The 26,963-nt window shown below is 40.5% G+C and overlaps 3 protein-coding genes and 1 non-coding gene across 4 annotated transcripts; 1 reads left to right on the top strand and 3 right to left on the bottom strand.

The window, feature by feature from the left end:
- Positions 1-336: 336 nt before the first annotated feature.
- On the bottom strand, positions 337-3,798 carry LOC108106855 (extensin). Its single transcript, XM_017214098.2, has 3 exons — positions 3,653-3,798; positions 3,355-3,575; positions 337-1,263 (listed from the first exon to the last, which is right to left on the bottom strand). The coding sequence occupies exons 1-3, from the start codon at positions 3,668-3,670 to the stop codon at positions 909-911; spliced, it is 594 nt and encodes a 197-aa protein (XP_017069587.1). The 5' UTR covers positions 3,671-3,798; the 3' UTR covers positions 337-908.
- Positions 3,799-9,394: 5,596 nt separating this feature from the next.
- On the bottom strand, positions 9,395-16,868 carry LOC108107144. Its single transcript, XM_017214548.2, has 3 exons — positions 16,625-16,868; positions 15,607-15,834; positions 9,395-10,910 (listed from the first exon to the last, which is right to left on the bottom strand). Exons 2-3 carry the CDS (start codon positions 15,769-15,771, stop codon positions 10,683-10,685), a joined length of 393 nt encoding a protein of 130 aa, XP_017070037.1. The 5' UTR covers positions 15,772-15,834; positions 16,625-16,868; the 3' UTR covers positions 9,395-10,682.
- Positions 16,869-18,637: 1,769 nt separating this feature from the next.
- Trnag-gcc lies at positions 18,638-18,708 on the top strand. The gene has a single exon. It is a non-coding gene; the product is annotated as a tRNA-Gly (tRNA).
- Positions 18,709-19,324: 616 nt separating this feature from the next.
- On the bottom strand, positions 19,325-25,925 carry LOC108107135 (protein spaetzle 3). Its single transcript, XM_017214536.2, has 5 exons — positions 24,325-25,925; positions 21,809-21,942; positions 21,014-21,138; positions 19,873-20,352; positions 19,325-19,810 (listed from the first exon to the last, which is right to left on the bottom strand). Exons 1-5 carry the CDS (start codon positions 25,283-25,285, stop codon positions 19,654-19,656), a joined length of 1,857 nt encoding a protein of 618 aa, XP_017070025.2. The 5' UTR covers positions 25,286-25,925; the 3' UTR covers positions 19,325-19,653.
- Positions 25,926-26,963: the final 1,038 nt, after the last annotated feature.

The raw sequence follows: 26,963 nt of genomic DNA, 5'->3' as shown, positions 1-26,963 counted from the left end.
TTTTTCAGCTCTTAATAAATATCTTGATAAAATATATAAACTTTATCTAAAACATTGCAACATTAATTATACAAAGAATACGAGGGGTGCTGGTGGCTGTGGGATTGGAATTGAAAGAGTTGTAGGGTTTGGTAAGTAGACTCGATGTAGGTTACTTATTCTCATTTAAGATATGGATTGATGGCATGGAATCGTAGGTACAAGACTGGCAGGAATTGGTAAACTAATCCTGCCCATTTCGTACTTCTGTAAGGAGAGAGATATCGATAATCTATTAGTTGAATGTTTTTTAAAAAACTAATGCAAGATAATAATGAGAAATAATAACCAATTTTCTACTGATAATTCGTTAAACTTTTATTTAGCCATTGATGTTTTGATTTCTAACACATATGTACATACTTGAGTATCATTTTTTTTTGTTGCTTTTCGATTGGTTTGCACAATCTCTATTAACAATCGTGAAAAGAGAAATGCATTTGCGATGAAAATCATGTATCATGTATCATATATCGTTTATCGGTATCGGCATCGATATCTCTATCGACAACTAAGGCTAAATGTATCGAGTGTTTTGTGTGTATCAGTGTATAACGCATCGTTCGCTTAAACACCTAAACTTAAGACTAAACAAACAATTTGAAACAAACAGCCTAGATGGAAAACATACATCTCGTACAATAGCTAGAAACAACTTCAGAGGTCAGAATTACCTTATCAATGAGGGTAATATTCATGAAGATATGACGGGGATCAGATGAGGGTTCTCGTTAACTAGGTAAACTTTGTCACGCGTTAAAGTCGTTGAAAGATAAGAAAAAATAATACACATAAGATATGCAGTTTGCCATGAGTTGGGTTGAGATTCGCAAATCGGAATTCGGATTGGTATGGATGTGCTGGTTCGATTAGTGGGAAGGTGCTCCATACGAGCTGCTCGGAGCAGAGGGTGCGGGCGGGGCAGCTGGTGCTCCATACTCGGGTGCTGGTGGCGCCACACTGTTGGGATAGGGACCAGTCTCCTCCTTCTGGGTCTTGTAGCGAATGAAGTACACCTCCGGCTTGCTGGGCTGGGTGGGAGCTGGCGTCGGGATAATGATCTCGGGCTGCTCCTCTGGCTTCTTGACCAGCACGTACACCAGAGTCTTTTCCTCGTTTTGCGGGAACTGAGGGATTACAGGTGCAGTGGGGGCAGGTGGCGATGGCGCCTTGATGAACACGATCTTGTAGTGCTTCTGGGGAGGAGGCACGTACAGGGGTTTCCTAGGAAAAATTAGAATATTTGAAATTTAAATATTTTTAAGGGGAAAACAAGGGTTCTATAAGTTAAATGAACTTTCAGCTTTATGTAAATGCCAATTTACATACCGGATATAAATTTTTTAAAGAGTATAAGGCAAGGCTATCATGGTTTTCCCCATGAACAAAAATGAAATGGGAAGGAAGCTGGAGACTGGAGTTTCTCTTCGAGGAGTATGCAAATTGCATGCTCATAAATGCTGACCTCCCGAAAATGGCCATGCAGCTGCAGCTGCTTGTCGGTTTTGCTAATCGGATGGAGAGATGATGACTATTGTAATGATGACAACGACTGTCACAACAACCGCTCCGAGACGAGGGTTTACATAAAGCTCCCCTATGGTAATCGTGTTCCTGTCCCTCTGCGTCTGATAATTAGCTTGGAAATGCTACTGATATATATATGTATTTACTATATACGGGTGTGCTTAGGTAACATTTTAGTCACGGTTTGGCGATCTGCAAAGCCATATCATTCCCCACCTGAGGTAATTAACATTGCTTCCAACTCCAATTGAAAACATAGAGAAGACGACGACGACAGAAAAGGTTTGAATCAGTGAAACGAGAGAGAGAGAGAGAAGTGTTGATGTGATGGCTTTCGTTTTCTTGGGTATTAAATAATTTTCCTCCTTGAAAAGCGACCCTCTAAATACCCTGGAAATGAGGCAACAGCTGTGGAAAAGGGCCCTGAGCTGGATTAGATGATTGGCGTTGGGTCTTGCAACATTTGTCTACTTATTATCGTTGGGAGTTGGCGGCACTAGTTGGTTTACGGCGATGAATTGTGAGAGAATCTGCATAAGTGCCGTGGATTATATACTCATAACACAACAATGTCTTTTCCCCTCATTTTTTTTTGTTTTTTTGCCAATCTTAAGTGGAACAAGACAAATAAAGCGAGATCGTTTGTAATCATTGCTCTCCATCACGCGAGATGAATGAAAAAACAAGGGCAAGGGGCGCGGGTGTGAATAGTTTTAACTGATTTTGATGTGCAGTTTCTCTGTGGCCTCTCAGTGGAAATCTGAAATCTATTTCCTATCTTCCCTTAGGCTATACTGGCGCCATCTGTTGCTGAAAGCATAGCAGGCATCCCTTCGAGCTGAGGGCTTTGTCATTATAATTTGAAATTCTTTATAACTTGTAAATATATATTCATTCTGATTAGAAAGTTTTAAATATTTAAAGTCAAGCCAAGCCTTTAACATTGATATTAAGGATGCTGCAGTTTTCTGGTTTGTGGTCGTGTTCAGCGAAGGTTTTTCTAGAATCTAAATGTTTAACCCAAACTTTTAAGCTTTTATAGTTTCCGAGATCTCCGCGTTTATACGGGCAGACAGATATGGATACACAGACTACCGCTCTAGTCTATAGTAATCTTCAACAAGAATACCTACCTAATAGGTACCAAGGTACGTATTCTACCTTTTACAAACTTTACAGCGAATAAATATGGTCAAAGTTTCTGTTACACAAAGCTTAAATATTTCGTATTTAAATTTACTAATTTCAGCCTTGAAATAATAATAAAAAGAAAAGCTCAAGAATGGGTTTATTAAGTACCTTACAAAGTGTGCAAGGTCTGCCTAAGTTATCTGCAATAATCCTTGTTGTTAAGAATATATACTATAACTCTTTATTAATCGGCTTGGACTTTACCTTCAGAATGTACTGTACCTGTAACCTGTAACTACTACTTATTGTTTTAATAAACAGCATTCATCACCCAAAGATCAATTTGGCTTTTAAAACAGCTGCAAAGTTAAGCTCTTGCCTGCGCCTTATTTAAATTCTGATATTATCGTAAACCTTAAGGATCAATGTCCATGAAATACCTCAGATTAAAGGGTTAAAATCATAATAAATTGGTATATAACCGGAAGATGATTTAAAAGATATAACAAACTAAAGTCGAACCAAAGGTTTATGGACTTTGGAAGTCAGTTGTTTGGTAGATACTCGGATTATATAGCTAAGATCTTTAAGATAGCTGAGGAGCTGCCGAAGGGTACTTTAACTATTGGCTAAGATATTTCTAAACATTAGGCTCACCTGGGTGCCTGGTACTCCGGCTCTGGTGGTGGCACATGGACGTAGACATGCTTATGGACCACCGGCGGCTGCTGGGGTGGACCGTACTGGGGCGCTGGGGCGCCGTAGCCTCCGCTGGGCCCACTAGGCTGATAGCTGCTGGAGGGGGGCGCACTGTACGAATCACGCGGTGGCTCGGGACGAGCGGCCACCAGGCCAGCCAAGGCTAAGACGACCACTAACTGCGGACGAGAACGGGTTGGAGAACACCAGTTAAGTCACGGAAACTATATTGGTCACATGATGATGATAATCATACCACACAACTGGACTGCATATTCGGGTGAGTTTTTAATGATTTTTTTCGGCTATATCCGTTTCGGGTTTAGTAACTGCTCCAGGTGGTAACTAGTCACTGATGGTTACTGTGCTGCTGCTTCGACGCGGAACCTCTTACTGCATGCCACAACGATTGTTGCAGTTTCTTTTATAGCGGCGCAGCGCGTGAAATAAAAATTAAGTAAAATTCAAGACGACGACCAAGAGCGCTGCTTCTGCTGCCGCTGCTGCTGCTGCTGCTGCTGTTGCCGCTTCAGTCGCTGCCTCGGTCGACGGCAACTGAGCAGTTGGCAAAGAGCGCGGCATATAGCCATGAAGAAATTGAAATGTTTAAGCCAAGTCCAATGAGCAACCGCAGTTGGCCAGTCTCCATGATCTGCTGGAGCTGCTCCCAAGATGCAGCTCCTGGCCGCGACGCAGACAGCAAAGTCCGCTTTTTTTCGGTTTTCCTCCTTCGATTAACAACTTCTCCTCGTGGTTTTTATGTTTGTGGTTGCGGAATTTTTGTTTTTCTCGGGGCAACTAGGATTATTTTCAAGGGGAAAATAAGGAACTTGAAGGGTACATTGTATTTGCAATTAAACTGCAGGCGGGAAGGCCATCAAATATGGTAGCGGCAGCTGGTTTATAAAGAAGTTTAATTTTTTTAGGGGCCCAATTATGGGATTTTCAAGGGAAGGAAATAAAACGGTTTTATGGTAGGCCCTAAACTGGAAATAATCAGCCGGATATAGTGTTTTGAAGAAATACAACAGAAAAGCTGATGATCTTATTAAATATGAGAAAATATTTTGGAAGTATCTTTACCCTGAAGATTATATCCCCCAAAAGAACTTGGTTCTTGTCAATAAATTATGTTTTCTAAGACATAAAAGATAAGTTAAGGTAAGGTATGTTAAACCTTTAAAGTTATTTCTAAAAATATACAAGTTTTTTGATATTGATTTTCAGTTTATTAAAAGCAGTTTTAGATTTGGTGGCTTATTATTCCCTGTATTTTGACTCCCGTAGCTTGATGTGCAACCCACCTCCCGCCCAACCGACCGAGGGGCGCTGCCGTCTGACGTACGGCTCGGAACACGGGGATATTTCCGAGTGGATTAGTAAAGATACGAGGAAAGTTAGTTTTATGCTAAATGGATTAGAATCGAAACTTTCAAAGTGTTAGTAGAAGAGTTAGAAGTAATGTTATAAAGATCATTGTAGTTGGGCAAAGTTCGAACTACAATGCTCTAAAGATAGAGGAATATAGTTTTTAGAAATCCTAAGAGGTACATGGATATTCAAGCGGCCTAGAAGGGCCTGGCTATCAATTTCAACCTTAAGAAGATTATGGATAAAGACGATACCAAGCATCGTCCTACAATATAGATAATCATTGATAAAACTAATCAATTTATTTCCCTTAAGAGTATTTCTCTTTCGCAATGGAAAATACCAAAAAAACAAGGTCTTTACTGCTTTCCTCATTTTTGTTTTTCTAGTTATATATATTTTTATAAAAATATATATATATATATGTGGTTATTTTGGTCATTTGGAGGATCCAATCGCAGTGGACTCGTAACCAACTATGGACTCTGAATAAGATCGTATCGGATCGGATCGTGTGGCACGATTCACTTTCAATTTCAATGGATGTGGATGGGGATGGGGATGTGATGTGGATTCACTCCCATTTAGCCAGAGATTCGGAGAATGGTTTGGGATTGCAATGGGATGAAATGGGTTGGGGGGTGTGGGGGCATAGCTCTTTGTGCTCTGGAGTGGGACTGAATCTGGTGTTGGTTTTATTTCATTTCTTCATGCTCTTTCGGCCTTTTGTTAGCCAGCTTCTTTCTGTCTTTCGGTTTGGATTGCCTTGTCTTGTCTTGGCTTGGCATGGCTTGGCTTGTTGTTATTATTATTATCATTGTTACTGTTATTGTTTTTACTGGCTTTGTTGCTGTTGTAATTGCTGTCCGCGTTTTGGCCACGAAGCTTCATAATGAGCTTCACGCTCTTGTTGGGTCGCCCCATCTGCTTGAGCATTTTATTTAATTTTTCTCCTCTTTTTATATTTTCTGTTTTTGTTGCAATATTTTGAATTTCTTCAATTTGTTTTTTCCCTGTTTTTTGTTGTTTTTGTTTTATTTAATAATTTACGCCCCGGCCATGACAATTTGCGTTAGAGAAGATTAGATGAAAAAATTATGATTGGCAAAATGTTTTGCAACTTTTCCATGGCTCATAACCCCCAAAGCTATATCCAGCTTTTTACCCGATCTATGCACATAATCTATAAATGGCAATCAGCATTTTTGCATCGATCCTTGGTCGCATTTTGTGGCCACTCCTGCTCAATTGCTGCCGGAATTTGATGAAATGGCATAATCAGGCTAGCGGCCAGTGGCGCCAAACAGAGGACGACACACCATGCAGCCAGAGGCAGCAGCAGCAGGCCCCTACCATTCCATGTTGCAACTGCAACCTGCAACAGTTGAGAGATTCAACTGGAGAGTCACAGCCAGCGCAGACTGTCACTTTTCCTCGATGGCATCATTTATAATGCCGTTAGCCAAATGGCAGGTTGTGTTGATTTTGTTGTTCATCTTCGGCGACTGCACTTGCTTGCAGCCCCACCTCCCTCTCCACGGATTGCATTTCCTTAATTTTCCACGCTCATCTTTCACATTCAAAACCATCATCGTCATGGTAATCATCATGGCTGCGGTGAATTATGCTGAATCCACGAAGGTGGAACAGGTGCAGGTTCATCTGTGGTTACTCTCGGACGGCTAGGCCAATCAAACGGGCTTTCCCCTAGGGGACCCTTGACCTATTATCTTTATCAGTGGAAACTAAGGGGAGCTCAGAAGCAAAATCTTACAAAGTGTAAAGATTAACTTAAATTTAAACTAAACCAAAAATAAATATATCAATTTTATTGATGTTGCATAAAGCCATTTGAGGCATTAAAGAAAATTTAATGGTTTTCTCAGCTGGAAAACATGTAACAGGTAGGCTGGTAGACCAATCGAATAATTGAATTGTAAAAATAATAATGGCTTGTTGTTAATTTTATCATTAAACAAGAGGAAACGCTATAGTCGAGTGCCGCGACCATAAGATACCCGTTACTGTTTTACAAAATTTTAAAATATTATTTTGCTAGTGGAAATTCACAAGGCGCCAACTATTTTCAGAGGAAGCTTGTTGAGTATGCTTATAGTGACGTCACTGCCCATGTAAGGCCTTATAACCTTAATTTCTTCATAAATAGCGAAATAATGTTCCGATTTGAAAAATCTTTGGTAAATCGATAGATATTAACAAAAATAAGTTATACAAGGTCAAACGAAGGCATTCATAATAATATTATAGACGCCACAGTTTTCCGCGGTTTGTGGGCGTCAGAGTAGGCGTGGCCGGATGCAACTTCGTGGAAAGTTGCAAAGGCATATCCTAAATACGTGATCCTAAACAAAATTATGTAGCTCTTATAGTTTTTGAGATTTTTGCATTTTTGGTTGTTCAGGTTTGTGGGCGTTAGAGTGGGCGTGGCTTGATCGAAAAAACAATTCGCATTGGGAGCATAATAAAACCCTACATGCTGAATCCGAACTTTCTATCTTTTATAGTTACCGAGATATCAGCTTTTCTAGAAAATCCGAAAACCGTCTTTTGAGCCTTGTGGGCGTATGGGTGGGTGTGCCGGATAGTAGTACCACTATAAGATGCGCTGCCAATTAAAGATTATAATTTTGAATTTCAACTTTCTAACTGCAAAGTTCCTGAGATTTCAGCAATTTTAGTTTTTTGCGATTTGTGGGCGTTAGAGTGGGCGTGTCAGGATGCTGTAATAAACTTGCGCTGTCCCGGGACCTCAAGAATCTTCATGCTTAATCTCAACTTTGTATCTGCTATAGTTCCTGAGATCTCAGCGTTCATACGGACGGACGGACGGACGGACGGCTTCGCTATTGATCCTGATCAAGAATATATATACTTTATAGGGTCGCAAAAGCTTCCTTCTATCTGTTACATACTTTTCAACGAATCTAGTATACCCTTTTACTCTACGAGTAACGGGGTATAAAAACGAGTGGTCTGTCAGTCTGAGGTAGACATAAAATTAGTTTTTTATTAGGAAATAAAATTAATTTGACATTAAAGGTGTCCAAATGTTAGGTTGGTTAGGTTAGGTTACTTTTGACTGATTTATTAATAATTTTTATGGGTTGTAATTGTATTATTTTAGATTAATAATATTGTAAATAACATACTTAATAGGTAATAATGAGGAAATATTGTTAAGCAGACAAAATTAGTAGTTTTTCAGGCATCAAGAGGAGGCTGAAAAGTCTCATATTAGGTTTTCAAAAAAGTCTTACGGTATAAAATTGGTTACAATATTGCCATTCAAGTCAAATATGCGCTGTTTTGTTCGACGACGCGTTCCCAACGAGATGCCAACTTCAGAATGCCCCTCTCATAGAAGCTCGCTTGCCTATTGGCAAAAAACTCGGAGCGTGGCGCATCTTCGACCACTTCTACACCAGAACGAAAACGTTGATACCGTTGATCGTTGTGCGGTGGAAATGGAAACTGTATCGGGTCCATAAACTGCACATTGGCGGCTTGAGATGCATGTTTGCCTTTATCGTAGTAGTACTGTAAAATATGCCGTATTTTCTCTTTATTTTGCTCCATGATTGCGACGCTATAACCCACGAACGATTAAAACGAAAAGACAATCAATCAAACACGTTTTAGCGCGTGAAATGAGCTTTCCAAAAAGGTTTAGTATGTGACCCGATGCGACGAATAAACCAAGAACTACGCCACCTAGCGAAAATACCGCAAGACTTTTTTGACAACCTTATATATCATTCGCTGAATTCAACCAACTGAAATCCCGCAGATACATTATGCATTCTGGGATGAGCTACCATCTGAGAGATACATTCTGCTGGCCATTATGCGAATTATGCATGGCACATTGCCAGATCTTAATGAATTCGCTATGCCACAGCGATTCTGAGGCATATAATCAGCGTCGCATTCATCTTTCGGCTTTCTCTATGGCTCTATGGCTCCATGGCTCCATGGCCTCAACCGAGTAACACAGTTCCCCGAAAATGGCCCACCACCAGCTACCAACTCGCTGCCATCTACACCTCGGCATGCACAGATACTAATTATTATATTGTATCTCTTGTGACTTTATGTAACAGGCGAAAAACAAAGGCAGACGGAACCATTTAAATGATATTATATTTACATAAAAAAAAAAAGAAACAGAAACAAAAACAATTATAATTTCGTTTACAAAACGAGAAACGGCACTTGGCCGGGTAAAAAGTACTTAACGGGTTCGAACTGACATTGGGAATGGGTTCGAAAATGATGTATAGTATTGGATTGGGTTTTTTTGGTTAGATGAGATATGATGTGTCTTTCTGGTGGGTGCCACTTTGCGGCGTTTAATTTGTCGAGAGTGTTGCACTTGAAGCACGAGAAAGTAAATTGAGATAGATGGGAATCTTTTGGGCTGGCGGCGCCCTCAAGCAGATGGATGTGAAATGTACATTTGAGTATTTGAGCCTAAAGATGAAGATGAATCTGAGACCGTATGTTGTAAACTTACGTTACTCTCTACACACTCACAGGTGCATTGCATAACAGGCTTGACTGTATCTATAACGCTGGACAGAGATCTAGTTAAAAGAGGCTTCAGATCTTGCATTGAAAATGATTTCGTTTATTTTTGCTTCGGCGGCGAATCATAAGTAATAACGATAAAACGTAAGTTAACAACAATTAAATGTACATTTATAAGTATATATATATATATATAGTTACGAATTTAATAGTGTATATATATAGGTATATATCTCCCTCGACATGTTGTTGGCCATAAAGTCGCAGCCGAAAACGCATTTAACTTGGGCCCATCTTCCAGCGGAGGCCATCTAGTGGAGGTTAGTTGGGAGTAGTATAATTTTATAAATACACAATACATTTACTATATATCTTCATATGCCCCGGCCAGCCTTGGGGGCCCATTAAAACTCCAGTTATTATTGTTATTTCGTGGGGCGGGAGTGCGAGAAGCGGTTTTCGGGGCTAAAATATTTACAATTTAATGGTAATTTCAATTTTATCTCTTCTTTGGCCGCGCAAAAAGAAGTTGAAAATCCGCACTTAGTCTACGCCATTAAAAGGGCTACATTTTCAGAGGTTTTTCTGTGTGTTTTTTTTTTTGGTTTTTCATAGGGGACGGGGTTGCTCTACAACACATAGGTACATACATATAGGTACATTGATGGCCATCGGGTTTACCCAAAGGATTTTAAAAATTATTGTTCTAGCATAGGAACTGTCTTTGTCCTTTCAAGTTTTCAGTTTATTATCTGAGATTTTACTCAGTTTGTATTTTTTTGTAAATCTTTAATGGGTACAGGGAAAACCATGTTGGAAATGGAACTTGTATAAAAACCTGTAAGTATCTGTTTTTTTATACACATTTTTAGGTTAATTTAAAAGCTTTAAAATGGATTTTAGTTTGATTTTAACTTAGCAAGACATATGATTTAAGTTATTTTCCATTAATTTAATTAATTTAAGCCAAATTCAGAGTTAACTTTCGCATATGAAAGGATTAAAAAAGGTTGCAAAAACTTCAATTTAATAGAAAGAAAGGTCTAAGTGATTTTACAGAGTGTCCTCTTTTACATTCCCAACTGGCAGAAGCTCATTCAAAGTACGTACTTCAAAGGCCTCTTCGGACACGATTTCCACGAGAATCCTTTGCCCCATTTATTTGTCCATTTTCACGCACTTTGCTTTCGTTCCAATTGGATTTTAATCCTGTGAACATTTCCGACACTACACTATCCCTTTTTTCGGTCCCAAACAAAACATTTTCATTCACAACATGGTTCCCGCCCAACCCCCAGTTTCCATTTCCCTTGTCGTCGTCGTTGTTGTTGTTGTTGTCGTCGTCAGGTGTCCTCGGCTCAGATGGCTTAGTAACGTCCATAGTTGGGTCCAAATCGGACTCCATCACCGCCCAACTCATCCAGGGCACCCATGGCACTCAGTTTCTGCAGCCAGGCGGCATTGGAGTTGCCGTTGGACACGCGTGGATTGTTGTTGCTGTTGCTGTTGCTGCTGGTGGCCTCATTGCGGAGACGCAGCTGTGGGTGTTGCTGCTGCTGCTGCTGCTGTGGGTCCTCATTGCTCAACTCCAAAATCTGCAAACACAAAACGCAAGACGGGGCAGAGAAAGACTTAAACTCCGAGCTGCTGTTATGGTTGTTATAATTATCGTATAGTTGCTGTTGTTAACACGATTCGGCCCCCCGCCGCCTTGTCAGAGTGATGGAGTGAGTTATTTCAAAAATCTTTTCGAAATCTTATTTATCCAACGTGGGAAGTTCGTCACAGATTTTTAGTTATCTCTTCTTCTTCTTTTTTGTATTTTTTTTAAATTTTAATTTTTGCTTTTTGGCGCATCATTAAATCGAATGAACTTTATCTGTAACGACGAGGCTGCCAGCTTCTGTTGTTGGCAAGGCTTAACCCATTGGTGGCTAACTTGTAAAGTTAGTTAAATGTTTTTAATATATTAATTTGCAATATATGATACTATAAGCTTGCCTTTACTAGCCTTCATAAATAATTTAAAAACAAAAAGATTCACTAATGATTAATGATTGACTAAATCTTAACTTTAATAGGCTTTTTATTGGTATTTCTTATGTGTTAACTTCTTTTTAGATTTACCCAATTAAGGTAACAAAAATATGTGAAAAATGTGGCGAATCTATCGATCAAGTTGAGCTGGCAACCAAAATGGGTTAACCTGTCTCGCAGCCTCTTGACTTGGCTGCCAACTTTTGGCCCCTCAACGTTGCTGCTGCTGCTGCTGCTGTGAGCACTGATGAGCTGAAAATGTGTTAATGGGGGGTATTGTCGTGTAATTATCAGCCGCCAACCTCTTTTCTGGCTACCACTGTAATCCCTCCACCCGCCTTGGCCCCTCTGGAGCTGATCTTTTGTCTTCTGTTTTTGGCCAAGTCTCTGGCTGGTGATGTGTGAACAAACACAAACAACCACAAATGAAGCGAAAAACCTAAAACAATTTCGCGCCAAGTAATTATTTTATTGCTAATTTTGAAGAAGCAAACAAAAAAACAAAAAAAAAAGGTTAAAATGTTTTCTATTTTCGGCCAACTTGCAATATTTGCCTCCTTTCGCTTTCCTTGACTTAAATGCCATTAATGGAGACCAGAGGTCTACAGGGAAGCGATGATGACTCTGGGATTGTTATCGCATTGCATCTGGTTGTCGCCCAGGGGGAGGGGAGTTGAAGAGGGTGAGTTTTCCAGGGGTGACGGAGGGTGCTGGTGTGTCAGCTGGGCTTCATCTCCCTGCTTTTCATTAAGGCCTCTTCGGACAGTTTAATTTGAGAGTTGTCGTTAAGTGAAAAGTTATGTGATTTTGTTTGGCTTCCCTCTCCCTTCTCCAGCCATCTCTGTCCATTTTCATTTATCGATCTCTTTCGCTCTTCTGGCCAGGATTTCGTTTTGGCAATTGGAAAGGGAGTTGGCAGATACTTTATAAATAAACAGCTGCGTTTGGTTTGAGTTTTATACGAAAGGGGGAATTCGCTGGGTTCGGCCTTTCCAGCTTTATGGTATGGGCCACTTGATAAGTGGTGGGATTTGTCGGCTAAGACATTTGTGGCAAGTGGCAAAAAGAATGTTGAAAATAATTGCCATCAATTGGACATAATGTTGTGATAAGGGAGGAAAAAGTTATAGGTATGGTAATAAAGAAGTATCAAGAGAATCTTCCATAGGGGAGAGTTAAGGAAAAGTTGGTTTCAAGATTTGAAGTTAAAAGTGGAAAGCAAACAGTGATTCTAGATGAGTATTTTGTTGATGGACTGCCCTTCAAAATGTTTGTAAAATATTTCATTAAATCAAATCTAATTCAAACAAATTCAATTTCCTTGAATACCTATTCCAAGGTTACCTGACCACAAATTGCTTTCCCTTCTGATTCCCTCAACAAGCTAAGCTAATTTAGTTTCCTTAAGTAACTTTAACCTACCCATTTGAGTATCATTCTAAGCTCATTAAATTGGCTGCTTAATGGATTATGTTTAAGACCCCCAACGTCGGTTTATTAAATTAACATTGAATCAAAAGCTCAAGTTCATCCTTGAATTAGTTTGAAATCCCTAAAACAATTATAAAGTTTGGCCACGTAGCCCGTTCTGCCACCCCTGGAGCGAGGCAATTATAATCCAATATATCTCTAATAAGTCAAGAGCATTATGAAATTGTCATTTTCCACATTCTATAACACAAATTGCTTCTGGGAATACCATCCGACTTCATTGTCATCTCTCTCTCTCGGTCGGTCTGAAAGCCAAAGGAGGTTTGGTTAGGGGGATGTCGTGTGTCTTCCTGTTGACATCCATCCCGAGGAAGGCAATAAGCTAAAGGCCAAGTTATGTTGTCTCATGTCTCTAATGCTGCTGTTGCTACCATCTACTCCTCAGGTTCAATGCATTATTGTGTGTCAAGTGTTTTCATTTCGCATTCCACTGAGTTTTCCACCCCCCCCTGCTCATCGCCAGTTTTGAGTCTTCCGAGTGACGTAGCCAAGTCAACCTTCATCAGCGGCAATGCGACCACGTCACCGTCATTATTTGCTATTTGACATTTGATTTCCCTTTTCTTTTGCCTGCTTCTTGTATTTGTGTTTTTTTTCTTTGCGAAATGCTTTATTTTTGTGCTCGCTTTTTTGTCCAAACATGGTCTGCTCTTGGTCTTCGGTCTTTGGTCTTTGTCTGCGCAGCACGTCAGCGACTTATCGATTTGCAGGGACCATGACTCAGAAAAGAGTCTGCAAAAGGGGTTGAGTTGAGTACAGTGGGGGAAAAAATGTGGCCCAGAAACCTACAAGCCGGAAATTCTTGACATTCCTTTGTTTCGAGATTAAATTTTAATCGTTGATGGCTTTTCTATAAGCGAGAAAGTATTCGTTCCTTATCAAAGTTTAGGGTCAAGGATGAAAGTATTTTTGTTTCGTAGAAGTAGTTCTTAAGTATTTTTTAGGCCACTCTTTGTAAAATATCTACAAGCTTTGTATGCGAAACTTGAAATATATATTGCAGTTCTTAAAAAATAATGAATGTTGGCTAAAAAATCAAGTTAAACTTATTGGTTTTTGTGGATATTATTTGTACTTTTAAGACAAAGGCTATCTTATTAGTTTGTTTTCCTTGAGATTGGACATATGCTAGCCCAGTTTCCACTTTGAAAAAGTAATCTCCATTTTTATAAGAACTTATTATAGAGAGAGAGAGAGAAGTTTTAAGCTATATAGAGCACTTTCATAGCACTATGAACTCCAAAAATGAAAGAATCTCGAATAAGATTCCCTCAACTTGCCCTAACTGACCAAATCCAACGCAGTAGTCGAACATTTTGTTCCAGTGCTGAAACTGTTTGCTACAGATACTCGATTCGTTGGTAGACAAACAGTTGCAGTAGGCCGGAGTTTTCAGTTTTCAGTTTTCACAGACGTGCAGCTGCATTGGATTTCTGAACATCCACACAGGCAGCTAAGTGGGGCTTCCTCGCCGAATCCCCTTGTGACCCCCTTGTGATCCCCTTGATTCCTACCCTCCTAGTTGAGCCGCATTTTTGCGTCTTGGTTGCGAAAAAGAACAGGAAACTGTGCCGAAAAAAAAACACATTAAATAACAACAAACTGCCGCGGTGGTGGCGGCGAATCAAAAATTGTGCAAAAGATGAGGTGCCCGGCATGCAAGTGTTGGCCAAGTTGGCGATTGTAGCCGAGCAGGCTGCTGCTGCTCCATTGATGGGGGGGCAAGAAGACAACAACAAAAAAAAAAAAAAGAAGAAACGCTTGCGAAATATGTAAAAATATTTCTGAAATGGTTTGCAGACGCACAAGAAACCGCAGCGCCAGGAGATTGGAGCCAGAAAGAGAAAAAGAAAGAGAGAGAGGGGGTGCGGTTAGCAGGAATCTTCTTCGGTGGAAACATTGGGGCCGTGGCCGAGGGACCTGTGTAACCTTATACCCAGAGACGATGACGTAACCTCCATTCCATTCCATTCAACTCGTCTTCGCTACACGCCATAAGTGACCAAAAATACAAGAAAACAAAAAACCAAAAGGTAGAAACGCACGAAAACAAAAACAAGTCGAAAATAAAACCCCAATAATTGGCGACATAATTGCAACTTAATACCACGCTTTGGCTCTCTTTTCATTTAGTTAATTATATTGACAGCGCACCAAAAATGCCAATGCACAAAACTCGGCCGAAGATACACACTCACCCAGCCAGATACACTGAGCAAATGGTCAATAATGGATCATTTTGGCCAGGCGACTCCATTAATGCCTTGATGATAAATGCCAAATGATAACAGCATAATTCAACACTTCATTAATTATGCTGTGAGCCAATTAGGTGTAATTATGTACACAATTATTAATAAAGACAAGTCAGTAATTAAAGTAAAACATACATACGAGCGAATTAAGAAACTTAACGAAAATTATATTGGATTAAAGTTTGTTTTTTATTACTGATTGGTTTACTAGAAATGAAAACGATTTGCCATCACTTACAAAACTTAACTATTACAAAATAATATCACTTTTTGTGCCCTTTCTTATATAGCTTAAGAATTTATACATCATTTCTGATATATTTTCCTTATAATTTTATGTAATATTTTCCACTCAAATTAATATTTTATCTCCTTTAAACTTCATTAGCAAAGAAACTAAAAATAAATAAAAGTAAACCCAAATCAGTTAAGAGAAATCCCCACATAACAACACTCCCCACACCCTTAGCTATACCCAACTTTTCGCCCAGTGTAGACAAAAGCTCACCTGCAGCATCAGTTCACGCAACTTGTCCAAATCGTCGCCATGCGACCTTGTCGGCAGGTAACGGCCGTCGACCAAGTGCGGTGGGACGACCAGGAGCAGCACCGTCATCCAAACCAAGAGCCACCTGTGTCCACTTCCACTTCCCTGCCTCCTTGTGACTCCCATTGTTGTCCTGGTAGGGGGGCGTTCTGGTGTGGTGTCTGCACTTAAATAGGGCGTGGCACTGGGCTGCAAGAAGAGCGGGAGAGAGGGAAGTATGTAAGCCAAAAGACGAAGACAATTGCAGGATGTGTAATTGGCATGGCAATGGTGATGGCTTTTAAGGTGGGGTCGTAGTGGGAATAAAGGCAAGCCAGAAATGCATCTCACAGAGTCAGAGTCAGAGTCAGAGACTCACAGATTGCTGGGAATCGAGTAACAGATAAATTATTTCTGACGACTGAAGGAGAGTCATCCATTGGGATTTCATTAAAGGCAGTCATAAATCTTGAATGGATGCTTTCTTGTGGATATCTCATGGGAATCTGTTATTAATTTGTTCAGTTTGATTGTAGTTTTGCAATCAGATTGGAAATTAAACTGCTTAAAATATAATTCTTTGTTAATATTTAACAGCATTTGTTAAATTAAAAGTAAATATGGCTAAAGCGAGAGTTTGAGACTTATCTCTCCTTTAGATTATATTGCAACGGCGGAAACTAAAACCTTTTTTAACTTTAAAAGTCTTTTTCGTAAAACTTGATTTCCCAACTTTATTCTTTATTGCCTTAGTAAATTTCCGGCAAAGCTTAAAATTTCATTTCTCCCTTTAAGTGGCGCCTTCGAAAATTTCAATTTAAATGTAATTCGCGTTTTCTCGGCTGCGCAGTGATAATAAAACTGCAGCAGAGCCACTTGGTTTGTTTACCCAATCGAAAGAGGATTACACAATGCCCGAAATTTATGATTATGACACTGACACTGAAACCAGAAGCGATGGCAACTGGTACATCTGCACCTGCAGCCCGCTGTGACTCACAGTTTGTGGTGCTTCGATGGAGTTTCGGAGTGGAGTGGTCCTGCGATGCGTGGGTGGATTCCCGTCTTAACAACGTCACGTAGCGAATGTGTTTTGTTCGGCGGCGTTAAGGAGACCCCGAGCGATGTTGTGAACTAGGATAACAATGTAAGTTTAAGCCAAGCTGCGTGCCGACATTTGTATTTATAGCCAAAATTGCGGCACTGGCCGAGATTTGGAGATGACGCCAGGACGCCGCCGCTTTCTGCCACGGCCCGGATATTCCGCCCAACGAATGCGCTACGCCCCTATGGGGAATTCGAATTAGCCTTTGGTTTGTCCTGTCACCGAAGCCGAGCTCTTTTTTCTTTAACCCCCACCCCCCCCTATCATTTCACTTTTAGTGCGCGCGCAGCGTCGGGAAAAGCCAGCGAAAGTAGCAACAACATTCTATCCATTTCATTGTCACCACACACACTCGTTTACATGCGGCTGTGGCTGTGGTTGTGGCGGTGCCTGTATGCGACCCTGTGTGTGTGTGGCCTCGTATTTCTATTGTCCTGCTCTCATCGGGCGTCATCGTCGTAATACGTATACGCCCAGTACGTACTCCCAGCATCCCAAACAGCCAGCTTCATCTGGCGAAATGGTTTCGCTTGGCCAACTTTCATGGTTAACTCGCTGCTGGCTTTAGTGGGTTGTTCTTGTCATCACGTTAATGGGTGTTTAGTCAGCAAAAGGAAGTGTTGGGAGGAACAAGTGACTGGAATTCTGTAGGTTTCGGATAAGGAATCTAATAGAAATTCCATTAAAATTATAGAGTATTATAGTATTATTATTAACTTTATAGATTTCTTTTTAAAATTTTTCTACATCAATTACAATTTGTTTCCAAGGCTTTAAGTTGGTTCTAAGAAAGTTAAAATATACTTTTAAATGTAACTAGTAAAGATTACAGGGTATTCCACCATCCGAGAACCTAATTAACCCACTTGAACTTGTTGTTAGTAGCGTTGCTGTTGCGACTGCCGTCGTCATGGCTGCAATTGTTGACATTGCGGGCGTCAATAAATGTCCCAGTCCCCGGAGCTATGACTTTGGTTAGCGTTAACTGGAGCCCAGCACTCAATGGTTATGGTCTTCCTCTCCGCCGCTGGGATATCTGTGGTGTCGGTAAAATGGACCATTTGTACACCACGCACGACTGATAGACCGAAATTTTTGATATAGCGCAGTTTTGTGTAGCCATTGCTGTGATTGAATACGTGACGAGCATGGGAAGTAACCCAGTTTCGAGGTTCGAGGCAAGGGTTTTACGGCCCCGATACTAGTAGCAATATGCCCATTCATACGCACACTTCGCCCACCATTCGGCTGCTGGTTAATTTATGGCCCTTCGCATATAAACGCTTTATGAAACAGCCCAAAATTGTGGATGCTCATTGCGTTCTGGTTATGCTATGAAATTAAAAAAACGAAAACAATTACTCAAAAAATGAAACATTCACTTCTTCCTTTTCGTGTTGTGTTGGAACGTAACTTTCCTATATTCTAGTTTAGATTTTGTCTCTGCGCGAGTTGCTTAGTTTTTGGTCGAATGGTTAAGACACCCGTCTTCCGATCGTTGATTTGTGGGTTCGGAACAGCCTGTCGTCTTTTTTATTATTTTTGTTTTTTAGCTTTTTGAAAAATTATTTTCCTTGGTGAAGCAGTAATATTTATTTTTTGAAGCCCATAAATATATACAGGTCAAGTCGATGTAATTTAAGTTAATGCCGTTTGAGTAATTAGCTTAAAAGCCATACACCACCACTCGCGGATCTGATCTATTCTTCGCTACCCATCGAAATCTTCCAGGACTACCTCCGAAACAACCACCTCCTTAACGCCTTTGGTATTATATGGTATACGTAATTGAAAGTAACTTTAAAAATAGGTGGCGCTGCTTATGTGGTACTTTATCTTCTGTACTTTACGTTTGAATACGTCATTTCACTTAGCTTATGATTACTTTACGTTCGACGTTAGTCACAAGCATCGGTGGTTCAGTGGTAGAATGCTCGCCTGCCACGCGGGCGGCCCGGGTTCGATTCCCGGCCGATGCAAAACAATTTTTTTATTTTTCATTTTTTCACTGAGGGTTAACTAAATCATTTTAATTTTAGCAACTTCACAGTTGAAATTAATTAAAACGTCAATAATTGTTGAGGGGTTTCCCCTTCGGTCATATGGCAATCAAATAAATCATGGAACTAAAATGAGTTCCCCGCAACACTATACATTTTGCGATTTATATAATTTTTTACCTATTTTTGTATTTCACAATAAATAAGTGACTACATTTTCAAGCAAAATTAGAACTTTCACTTTCCTTGTCTTTACTTTTCGATAAACTTATTAACTAATAAGAAAGCAGAGGAAAGCCTCCTAACAATGTTTAGTAATAAAATACAATTTAAGCAAAGGATTTTATACTATTCGGTCGATCTTGTTTTTGTTTTAGTTTTAGTTTTCCGAATGAGTCAAAAGAAAGCCTGGATAGATGCTGTTTCTTCCATAAAAGAGAAAATCAAACTATTAGAAGATATTTATACATATGCTTTGCTTTAGCATTTCTATTATTTAAGCCCTGAAGCTAGTATCTGAATTTCATTCGTGGTATTCTAAGCTGTTCGCAACGTGCTAATTGGTATGATATAAGACAGTGATTCGAACCCCAAATTTCGTATATAATATTTGCATAGACTTTATTCACTTGAATCGTTTTACAATTACGTTTACAATTACCGTACAACAAAAAAATGGAGGTTGAGTTTAATCGCATGTCGATGGAAGGGGAAGAAGGAGGGAAAGTGGAGAGATATACATATGGCTCGTATAACACCTTAACTATATGTGGAAGCGATCTTAACTAGAGCTACCGATTAGGGCTTACGTAAGGTCTACTTAACAACAACTAAAATACATTCAGTGGCATTCTACCTACAATTACTTGTCTCAATTACATTTATCAATCGTATTTTATTATTATTTGCTCAGAGTCAGGTGATCTAGGGATTACATCTACAGACACAGCACGAAGGAAACAGGAACCAATCCATAAAAATGCCCTTGCAATCGTTGTCGGGATCATAGGCCAGCAGGCGATGCCATTTGTACTTCTGCTCGCATCCACATTCGCCCTCGCATCTCGGAGTTTGGGTATTACTAGAAAATAATATTTGTTTATATAATTCTGATTTAATTTTTCAAATTATAATCTTACTAACCTGCAGACCTCTTGATGGATGGCCTGTTCGAAATGTTGGGTATTCACAATGGCCCTGATCTTTCCCGCCGAGTTCGATGCCCAATAGGGTGTGACAATTTCTATCTTCGACTCGCAGGCATCAAGTCTTCCAGTTCCCGAATTACTATTTCCATTTCCCGGTGGCCTATTGGCATTAGGTTTCCCATTGCTACTACCGCCAGCAGATCCGCCTCTATTTCGACTTCCTCCGGCGGCAGCCTGGCGCTTATTCCGCAGTTGGCCAAAATAACTATCTCCGGCTTCGACGGTCTCGCCAGCATTGGCAGCAAATGCTCCTGGCGGTATGAATATATCCGGCTCGTCTATGAAACGACGCTTTCGTACCTTGGCCTGCTGGCGTCCGCCTCCTCCGCCAGGACCCTCCATGTTCATCTCAAAGTCTCCATACATCCGTCGCATCAGAGCCTTGTTGTCGTCTATGAAACGTTCGATCTTGTCACTAGAAGTTAGGGGAGAAGAAAAGTTAATATAAATTATTTCTTATAGATTTTTATAGTTCTCTTATAATGAGACGATATAATGTTTAAGAGAAACTCTTCCGCTAAAATAAGTTGCCAAATTAAGTCATTTGCTAGTGGGATTGATCTTGAAAAACAATAATCATTTGGCAATAATAAATTAATTTGAGAGGGACCGTAAAGGTGATAAGATAAGGTCAGATAGACACTCTACGGTGATTAATATTAATATTTTTGGATTGAATTGATTAAGAAAATGGATTAGTCAACTTCAAAAATCTAGCTTAGTGGCTTGATGTTAACGAACTTTAGAATAGATCAAAAGGCTTAAACTTGGTAGACTCACACTTTTCGGCTTAGCTTTAAGCCTAATGATGAAATTCAAAGTAATTTTACGTGCCTATGCTAATGAGAACCGTTAACTAAATCACTTAAGAACAGTCAGCCGGATTAAATGTGATTCAGATCAGAGTTTTGGCGAAGAGGAAGTCAAGTAAAAGAAAACCACAGAAACTCAAACATCCTTGAGCTTAACCATAAGGGAATGTCGTCACAATCGTGATAGATTCTATTCCAAGGGAAATACCATTTCCATTTGGGATTTCCCATATAGCCCAAAAATAGAGAACAATAGTTACTTACATGGGATAACTGTTGCCGGCCGTCGGGCAGAACAGCTGATGATATCGCTTGATGCATGGCACTCCCTTGATGACATCGCCCCGCACATCCAGTCCCAAAGCCACCGACAAAGCCGTCCACCAGATCTAAATTGGCCAGAGATATATCTGTATATGTATTTAGCATTGAAGAAGGCAATTGAGTTAAGGCGAGGTACTGAGATTCAGATTGATTTGCCGACCATAACAAATTATGGCCGGGGTGTGAAAATGACTCAAGTAAGCCATAAAACATAAAAGAGCGTTTTACGATTGGGGTTTTCGCGAGGCGGGGAGTGGAGTTTAGAGTTGGATTTTGGGATTAAGCTTCCTCGAGTCGCCATGCGCCGATTTTCAATATCAATCTCTCTCTCTCTGCTCTCGTCGTCATCAACATCATCACACCTCTTAATGAAACGAACTCGCACGACCTTCGTGCGCAAAAAACAAAAACAAAAAAAAAAAAATAAAACCGAAATGAAACACAAAATCGTCAAAGTTATTTCCGCAAATGAACAAACTCGATCGATATCGAGAGTACACTGCAGGAAAACAAGAAAACTAGAACTTAAAGAAAACCGATTTAACTTCATAGAAAGACATTAACTTTAAACTTCGATTACTAATCAGCCTAATTTTGTGTTTAAGTTAAATAAAATATTTCAAAAATAATATAAAGTTAAAATCCAAATATTTCCCTCAGTGCCCCAATTAAGGTGCGCGCGTGCTTAGAACCTCGTACCGCCCACCGTCTCTTTCCGTCCCGCCCCACACTTACCGGAATCTGTAGGAACGATCCGTTGTTGAGTTTCGGATAGGAGAAGAGCGGCACCACTGGCACCGTCCCGTTCTTCAAGTAGATCGGTCCCTGGATGGGCGTCACCGTGGGCATCTGATTGTTATTCGGCTTATCTGTGAACGGAATGTAAATGGATTCGAAAATTAAGTGGAAATGGAAATGGAAATTGGAGTGCTTTTAAATTTGCTGCTGTTGCGGCGGTGATTCATGGCAAGGACGGCCAAAATGTCGTATCCGTGGCCGTTGTCACTGCATTAATCAGCCCGGTTAAACCCAAAAAAAAAGCTGAGCTGCCATTGCAACTGCAAGTGCACTCGGTGTCTGCATACAAATCGCACTCCAGTTGACACTTGCATGTATAAATTTCATGTCTGCCTGGCATTTGTAATGCCCAGATCCGGATCTGGGCGCAGACAGAAACTTTCCCTTTTATAGTCATACTGCAGGATGCAAAACGAGTTGGAGAATGCGAAAAACGGGAGCATACAGTGCAAAAATTTGGTACTCAAATCTAAGGCTAAGGAAGGGTAGGAAATGCCCTTTTTAGGTATTTCAAATTCTATTCTTAAGGATTCAAATGTTTTTGGAATGAAATTTAGAAATTTACTTGGAAACTCTTTAGAAGCTAAAAAACCAAACTTTTATAGAATCCTCTTCCTGACTTCCAGTGCGATGTATTTCAGTATTCCTGATCACTTTTATTTTTCCCAAATTAACAAAGATTTAGTTTAAAAATGTAATTTATTTTTTAGCTACTTATGAAAACTGTTACTATTAAAAATAGTAATTCTATCTTTTCTTAAGCTAAGTTTACAGCATCTTAAGATAGAGTTTTTGCAAAAGGAATTCTAACTTAAAAACCTTATCTATAATCAGCAGTTAATTTCAAGGTCCAACATCTTAAAACCCGAAAAATGTAATCTAGTTAGAACCCAAAATTTTCTCTCAGTGCATCAAAATCATGTCACTTTCAGCTAATGAGAAATTCTTTGGCATGTTGTGAAATAGATTCTTTGTTTCTGTGCACTGATCTCAACTTAAGATCAGATCGCTTCTTTTATGATCTTTTTTTCTGCCTGCACAAAGGTGAAAACCCAGTGTTGAGTACTTGGAGTGCCAAGACAAAAAGCAACCCAAACTAGTATCTGAGTTTGGGTCTTGCGTGCGCACGTCTTCATATGAGAGCTGGTTCATGAGCTCGTCCTCCCCCTTGCCCCTCATTTCGGAAGATTGAAACGCGACTTCTTGCATAATAGCCCCGTAACCGAGTTGAGTACTTGAGGTCTGAAGTCTGGCAGGTTGCTGGCTGGCTAATGCCTCGACGACTCGCAGATTGAGAGATGGAGTGGCAGAAACAAAGAGGCGCCACAAGCTAGGCCGAAAGTGAAACATCCGAAAAAGTGAAGCGCCGCTGACAGTTTTCCAAGAGGACAACAAGGGCATCAGATACACAGATATACAGATACACAGATACTCGAGCCGTTAGATAGGCATTTTTAAGATACAGATACAGATACACCCCGGCACAACATAAATCGTGATGCGTGCCAGCCTTTTAGTTGCTATAAAAGTCAAACACTGGCCATTACTGTCTTGAAAGTGACCTTGCCGATCGGTTTGTAGACCTTTGACCTTGTCGCCGCTAGTTGCTTGTGCGCTTGTTTACCCCACAGGTTTGTTATTTGTTATTTGTTATGTGTTATAGTTGCTCCGCGATCTTGTGCAGAAGTTGCTCTCAATTGGAAAGACACACAAAAAACAAGTAGCAGGCGAAACCGCAGAAATTAACATGACTTTCAGCGCCCGCCTTTGGATCGTGTGCAGACGTGGGACTCTTCTTTTCGCTTATCTCGCTGGATGATCTACATGCTCCAAATTCACACTACACATACCTTTTGACACAAAGGCAAACAAATTGAACCACCAACATTTGTTTTTATTTGTTAATTGTTCAGATTGCCATCGCAGTGAATCAGGAAACGCTCAAAATGGAATGTACTCAGAGGAGCGATACGGCCGAATCTCGGGAATTTCTTTCGAGTGAATGAGGAAGTGATTCTCCGGCTCTTCAACTGACGTTCTACAAAGCTTATTCTTTTGAAATTTTATGTTGAATTTATTATGTGATTAAATATATTTAATTAACAGCCTCATGAATCACATTTACGCGGGGTAGTTAAAACAAGTGGCCTCAGCTGAAAAACACTGTCATTCTAGTTAGAAGGTTTCTGTTTACGTTTTTAAGTTAAAATTTAACTTGCTTAACAAAAAAGTTAATGCATTTGGTTACTTCGGAACGATGCTAATAATTCTTTTAACATTTAGCAAGTGATTTAGTGTCGAATTTGGTATTCTAAAACACCTTAAAACTTTCGGGATCATTTAACAGTTTTCTGGCCAATCTCCTAGAAAACGGTTTCTTAGAAAAAGCGATCTCTTTTCTAAAATACTTTCTTTGGAAAACCCAAGTCTGATATATAGTTTTTATCACTCACCTTTCCCTTGTCCTTCGTAGTACTGTCCTTCCTCCTCACCCTCCTCCTCTTCATCCTCTTCGCCCTCCTCCACATCATAGTCTAGCACAGCGTGCACCTGAGTCCGGGACCCCTGTCCAGCTTGAACCCTTGTAAAGCCCGGGGCTCGTTCCGGGTAATTATCCTGCGGAGCAACTCCGTAGGTCTGGGCAGGTTGAGCCTCCGGCTTGGAGGCCCTGGACCTTGGGGGTGGTGGTGCCTGCTGCTGCTGCGATGGAGGTGGTTGTTGCGGCTGTGTTGGCTGTTGAGACGGGATCTGCTGCGGCTGTTGCTGCCTGCTGCCAAAGCTGGTAATACTAAAACTGCCGCTGTTCTTAGTAAAAGTGGCACTGGCACTGCCATGGGCATTGAAATATTGCTTTTGTTGTTGTTGTGGTTGCTGCTGCGGCGGTTGGGCTTGCTGTCCGGGATATCGGCTGTACGAACCCTCTGCTGGACCCCGGCCACTCGCATGCGTCTGTGTCAGCTGAATGGAACTTTGGCCCGTGCTGCTGCTCGACCTCGAACTGGAACTGGAGCTCTGGAAGGACACGCTGTTCTCATTTTCCTGTTGCTGCTGGTGATGATGCTGCTGCTGCTGGTGCTGTTGCTGTTGCGTTTGCTGCACCTGCTGAATGTGGTATACGGAATTTCGGACCGCATTCGGAGCCGTTGGCGGTAAATAGGCATTACTCTGCTTACGGCGTCCAGCTGTATTTTGATATTGATAGCCTCCCGATTGGGGTGGCCCATAGGGATTGTTCTTAAAGTACTCGGGGTCGGCAGCTGCCTCTGCCGGAGTCTGTTGCTGGTGATCCGCCGGTGAGTAGAGCAGATTATTGGTATTGCTGGCCAGCTGGTGGATCGGATGCAGGGGTGCGAGGGTGACTCCCCACGGCTGACCCAGGGCACCGAAGGGCAGCGAGAAATTCGTCAGAGCCATGGAAGGTGGTGCGGAATATTTGCGAAATATGCTTGCCCTCTCAATACACAAACGAAAGACTTAGGCCACGAACTCGATCCGGCCGCGCATGCGACATCATCTAGAACAGAATCAGCGCACGGAAATTGATGGCGCGCGCTCTCGAAATTGATTTATGCAAAAATAACAAATCAGTCAGATCAGCTCCCACTTCCCACTTCCCACCCCTGGCAACAATGGCAAAAACACACTGGCAAACACAGAATATCAACACACACACACGTCGGTCGGCGGGTTATGTCGTATATATATATATATATATAGAAATATATGTATATATGGCGATATTGAGGTATGTGCAAACGATGTTGTTGTTATTAAATAACTTAAGCGCGAACTTTTAGCTCCGGTCCCCGGTCCGCGTGTGTGCTAAAAAACCATTCACGACAAGCTGACAATCGAGACTGAGCCGTTCTCGGTGTGCGCCTTAAAAAAAAAACTTAATGGGTGGAAAATGTTTCAACTCTCGAAATCTCAAAATCTCCGCAACTTGAAACATTGCGCTCAGCTCCCTCAATCTCTGAATCTGGCTAAGAGCGAGCACTCGGCGAACTGAGCTGCGTTTTTATCTTTCGTTTTTCGGTTTCTGCTGAATGGCAAATCGAAAAATAAAACAAAACCGGAAAGTAATCAATACGGAGTCGATCGAACAGCGAATGCTCTTAGTGTTAGACATTAAATTTAAGATAAATGTTTACTACAATGTAGGTAGGTTTTCAGCTGAAATGTTAGCTTTCTTAGAATTTTATCTTGAATAAAATTAATGAAAAATTTATAACTTAAATCTGTGTTAAGCTGATGATATTCTTAACACAATGCCTTACAGGTAAGTACATAGAATCAGAGAATGCTTTCCAAAAAATAACTTACAAACTTCATAATTTTAAACAACATTCGTTATTTAGTGCACATATTTAAACGTAGTTTTATGATTGATAGACTAACCCAATAAACTTAAATAATATATTTTGATGGAACTCCTCTGATCTGGCATTTTAAATAGTGAACCTTAAAGTTGTTGACAGTTGCCGCAAATCTTCATTCAGGTCTTTTATTATTTTGGCTTTAATGTTTTGATTAAGAAAAGAGGTTTTATTTAATAGTTTGGCATAGTTAAGAGCTGGTTTAATATATATTTGAAAACCTCTTTAAGAAGTTAATGAGACCAAAATTAAAAAAACCCTAACTTAAATACACTATATTAAGAATAAAAACTTGTAAAATGATTCTGGAATATAAAATTGAATATACCTCTGCTATACCTTAACCGAGGGAATCTTCTTCGACAAGTGCCGACGGCATCCCTCAAACTGAGATTAGGTTAACGTTAATGAGAACCCCGTTGGAGGTGCCATTTGTGACCTAGGTCAATGCCTGGATGCGTCGAACAGTCGACTCGTAAGCGGCTGATATACATTTTTAGTGGCTTTTGCCGAGAAACGCATATTAATCACAGTAACCAAACCGAAATCAAAGTCTGCGCTGTTTTATTTCACATCGAAGGCAATGAAAAGCAAAAGTATATTTAAAGTGGGCTTTCAAAACTGGTTGTGAAGAGCATCGCGAGTCGAGTCGTTACACACATGACTGCCAGTCTAAGAGAGTGGATAATGGGAGACCCTCCTCCCTAGGGTTCTCT

This window comes from Drosophila eugracilis, unplaced genomic scaffold (genome assembly GCF_018153835.1).
Source record: "Drosophila eugracilis isolate 14026-0451.02 unplaced genomic scaffold, ASM1815383v1 contig_386, whole genome shotgun sequence".
NCBI classification, from domain to species: Eukaryota; Metazoa; Arthropoda; class Insecta; order Diptera; family Drosophilidae; genus Drosophila; species Drosophila eugracilis.
This window is presented reverse-complemented; position numbering and strand designations above follow the sequence as displayed.

Coding starts and splice junctions, on each gene's coding strand:
- LOC108107135 (XM_017214536.2), bottom strand. CDS start 25,285: ATGGCTCTGACGAATTTCTCGCTGCCCTTCGGTGCCCTGGGTCAGCCG. Junction 21,943..24,324: donor CTACGAAGGACAAGGGAAAG/GTGAGTGATAAA, acceptor TTCCGTTCACAG/ATAAGCCGAATAACAATCAG. Junction 19,811..19,872: donor ATCCATCAAGAGGTCTGCAG/GTTAGTAAGATT, acceptor ATTATTTTCTAG/TAATACCCAAACTCCGAGAT.
- LOC108106855 (XM_017214098.2), bottom strand. Junction 1,264..3,354: donor CCGGAGTACCAGGCACCCAG/GTGAGCCTAATG, acceptor AATTTTTCCTAG/GAAACCCCTGTACGTGCCTC.
- LOC108107144 (XM_017214548.2), bottom strand. CDS start 15,771: ATGGGAGTCACAAGGAGGCAGGGAAGTGGAAGTGGACACAGGTGGCTC. Junction 10,911..15,606: donor TGCGTGAACTGATGCTGCAG/GTGAGCTTTTGT, acceptor TTGTGTTTGCAG/ATTTTGGAGTTGAGCAATGA.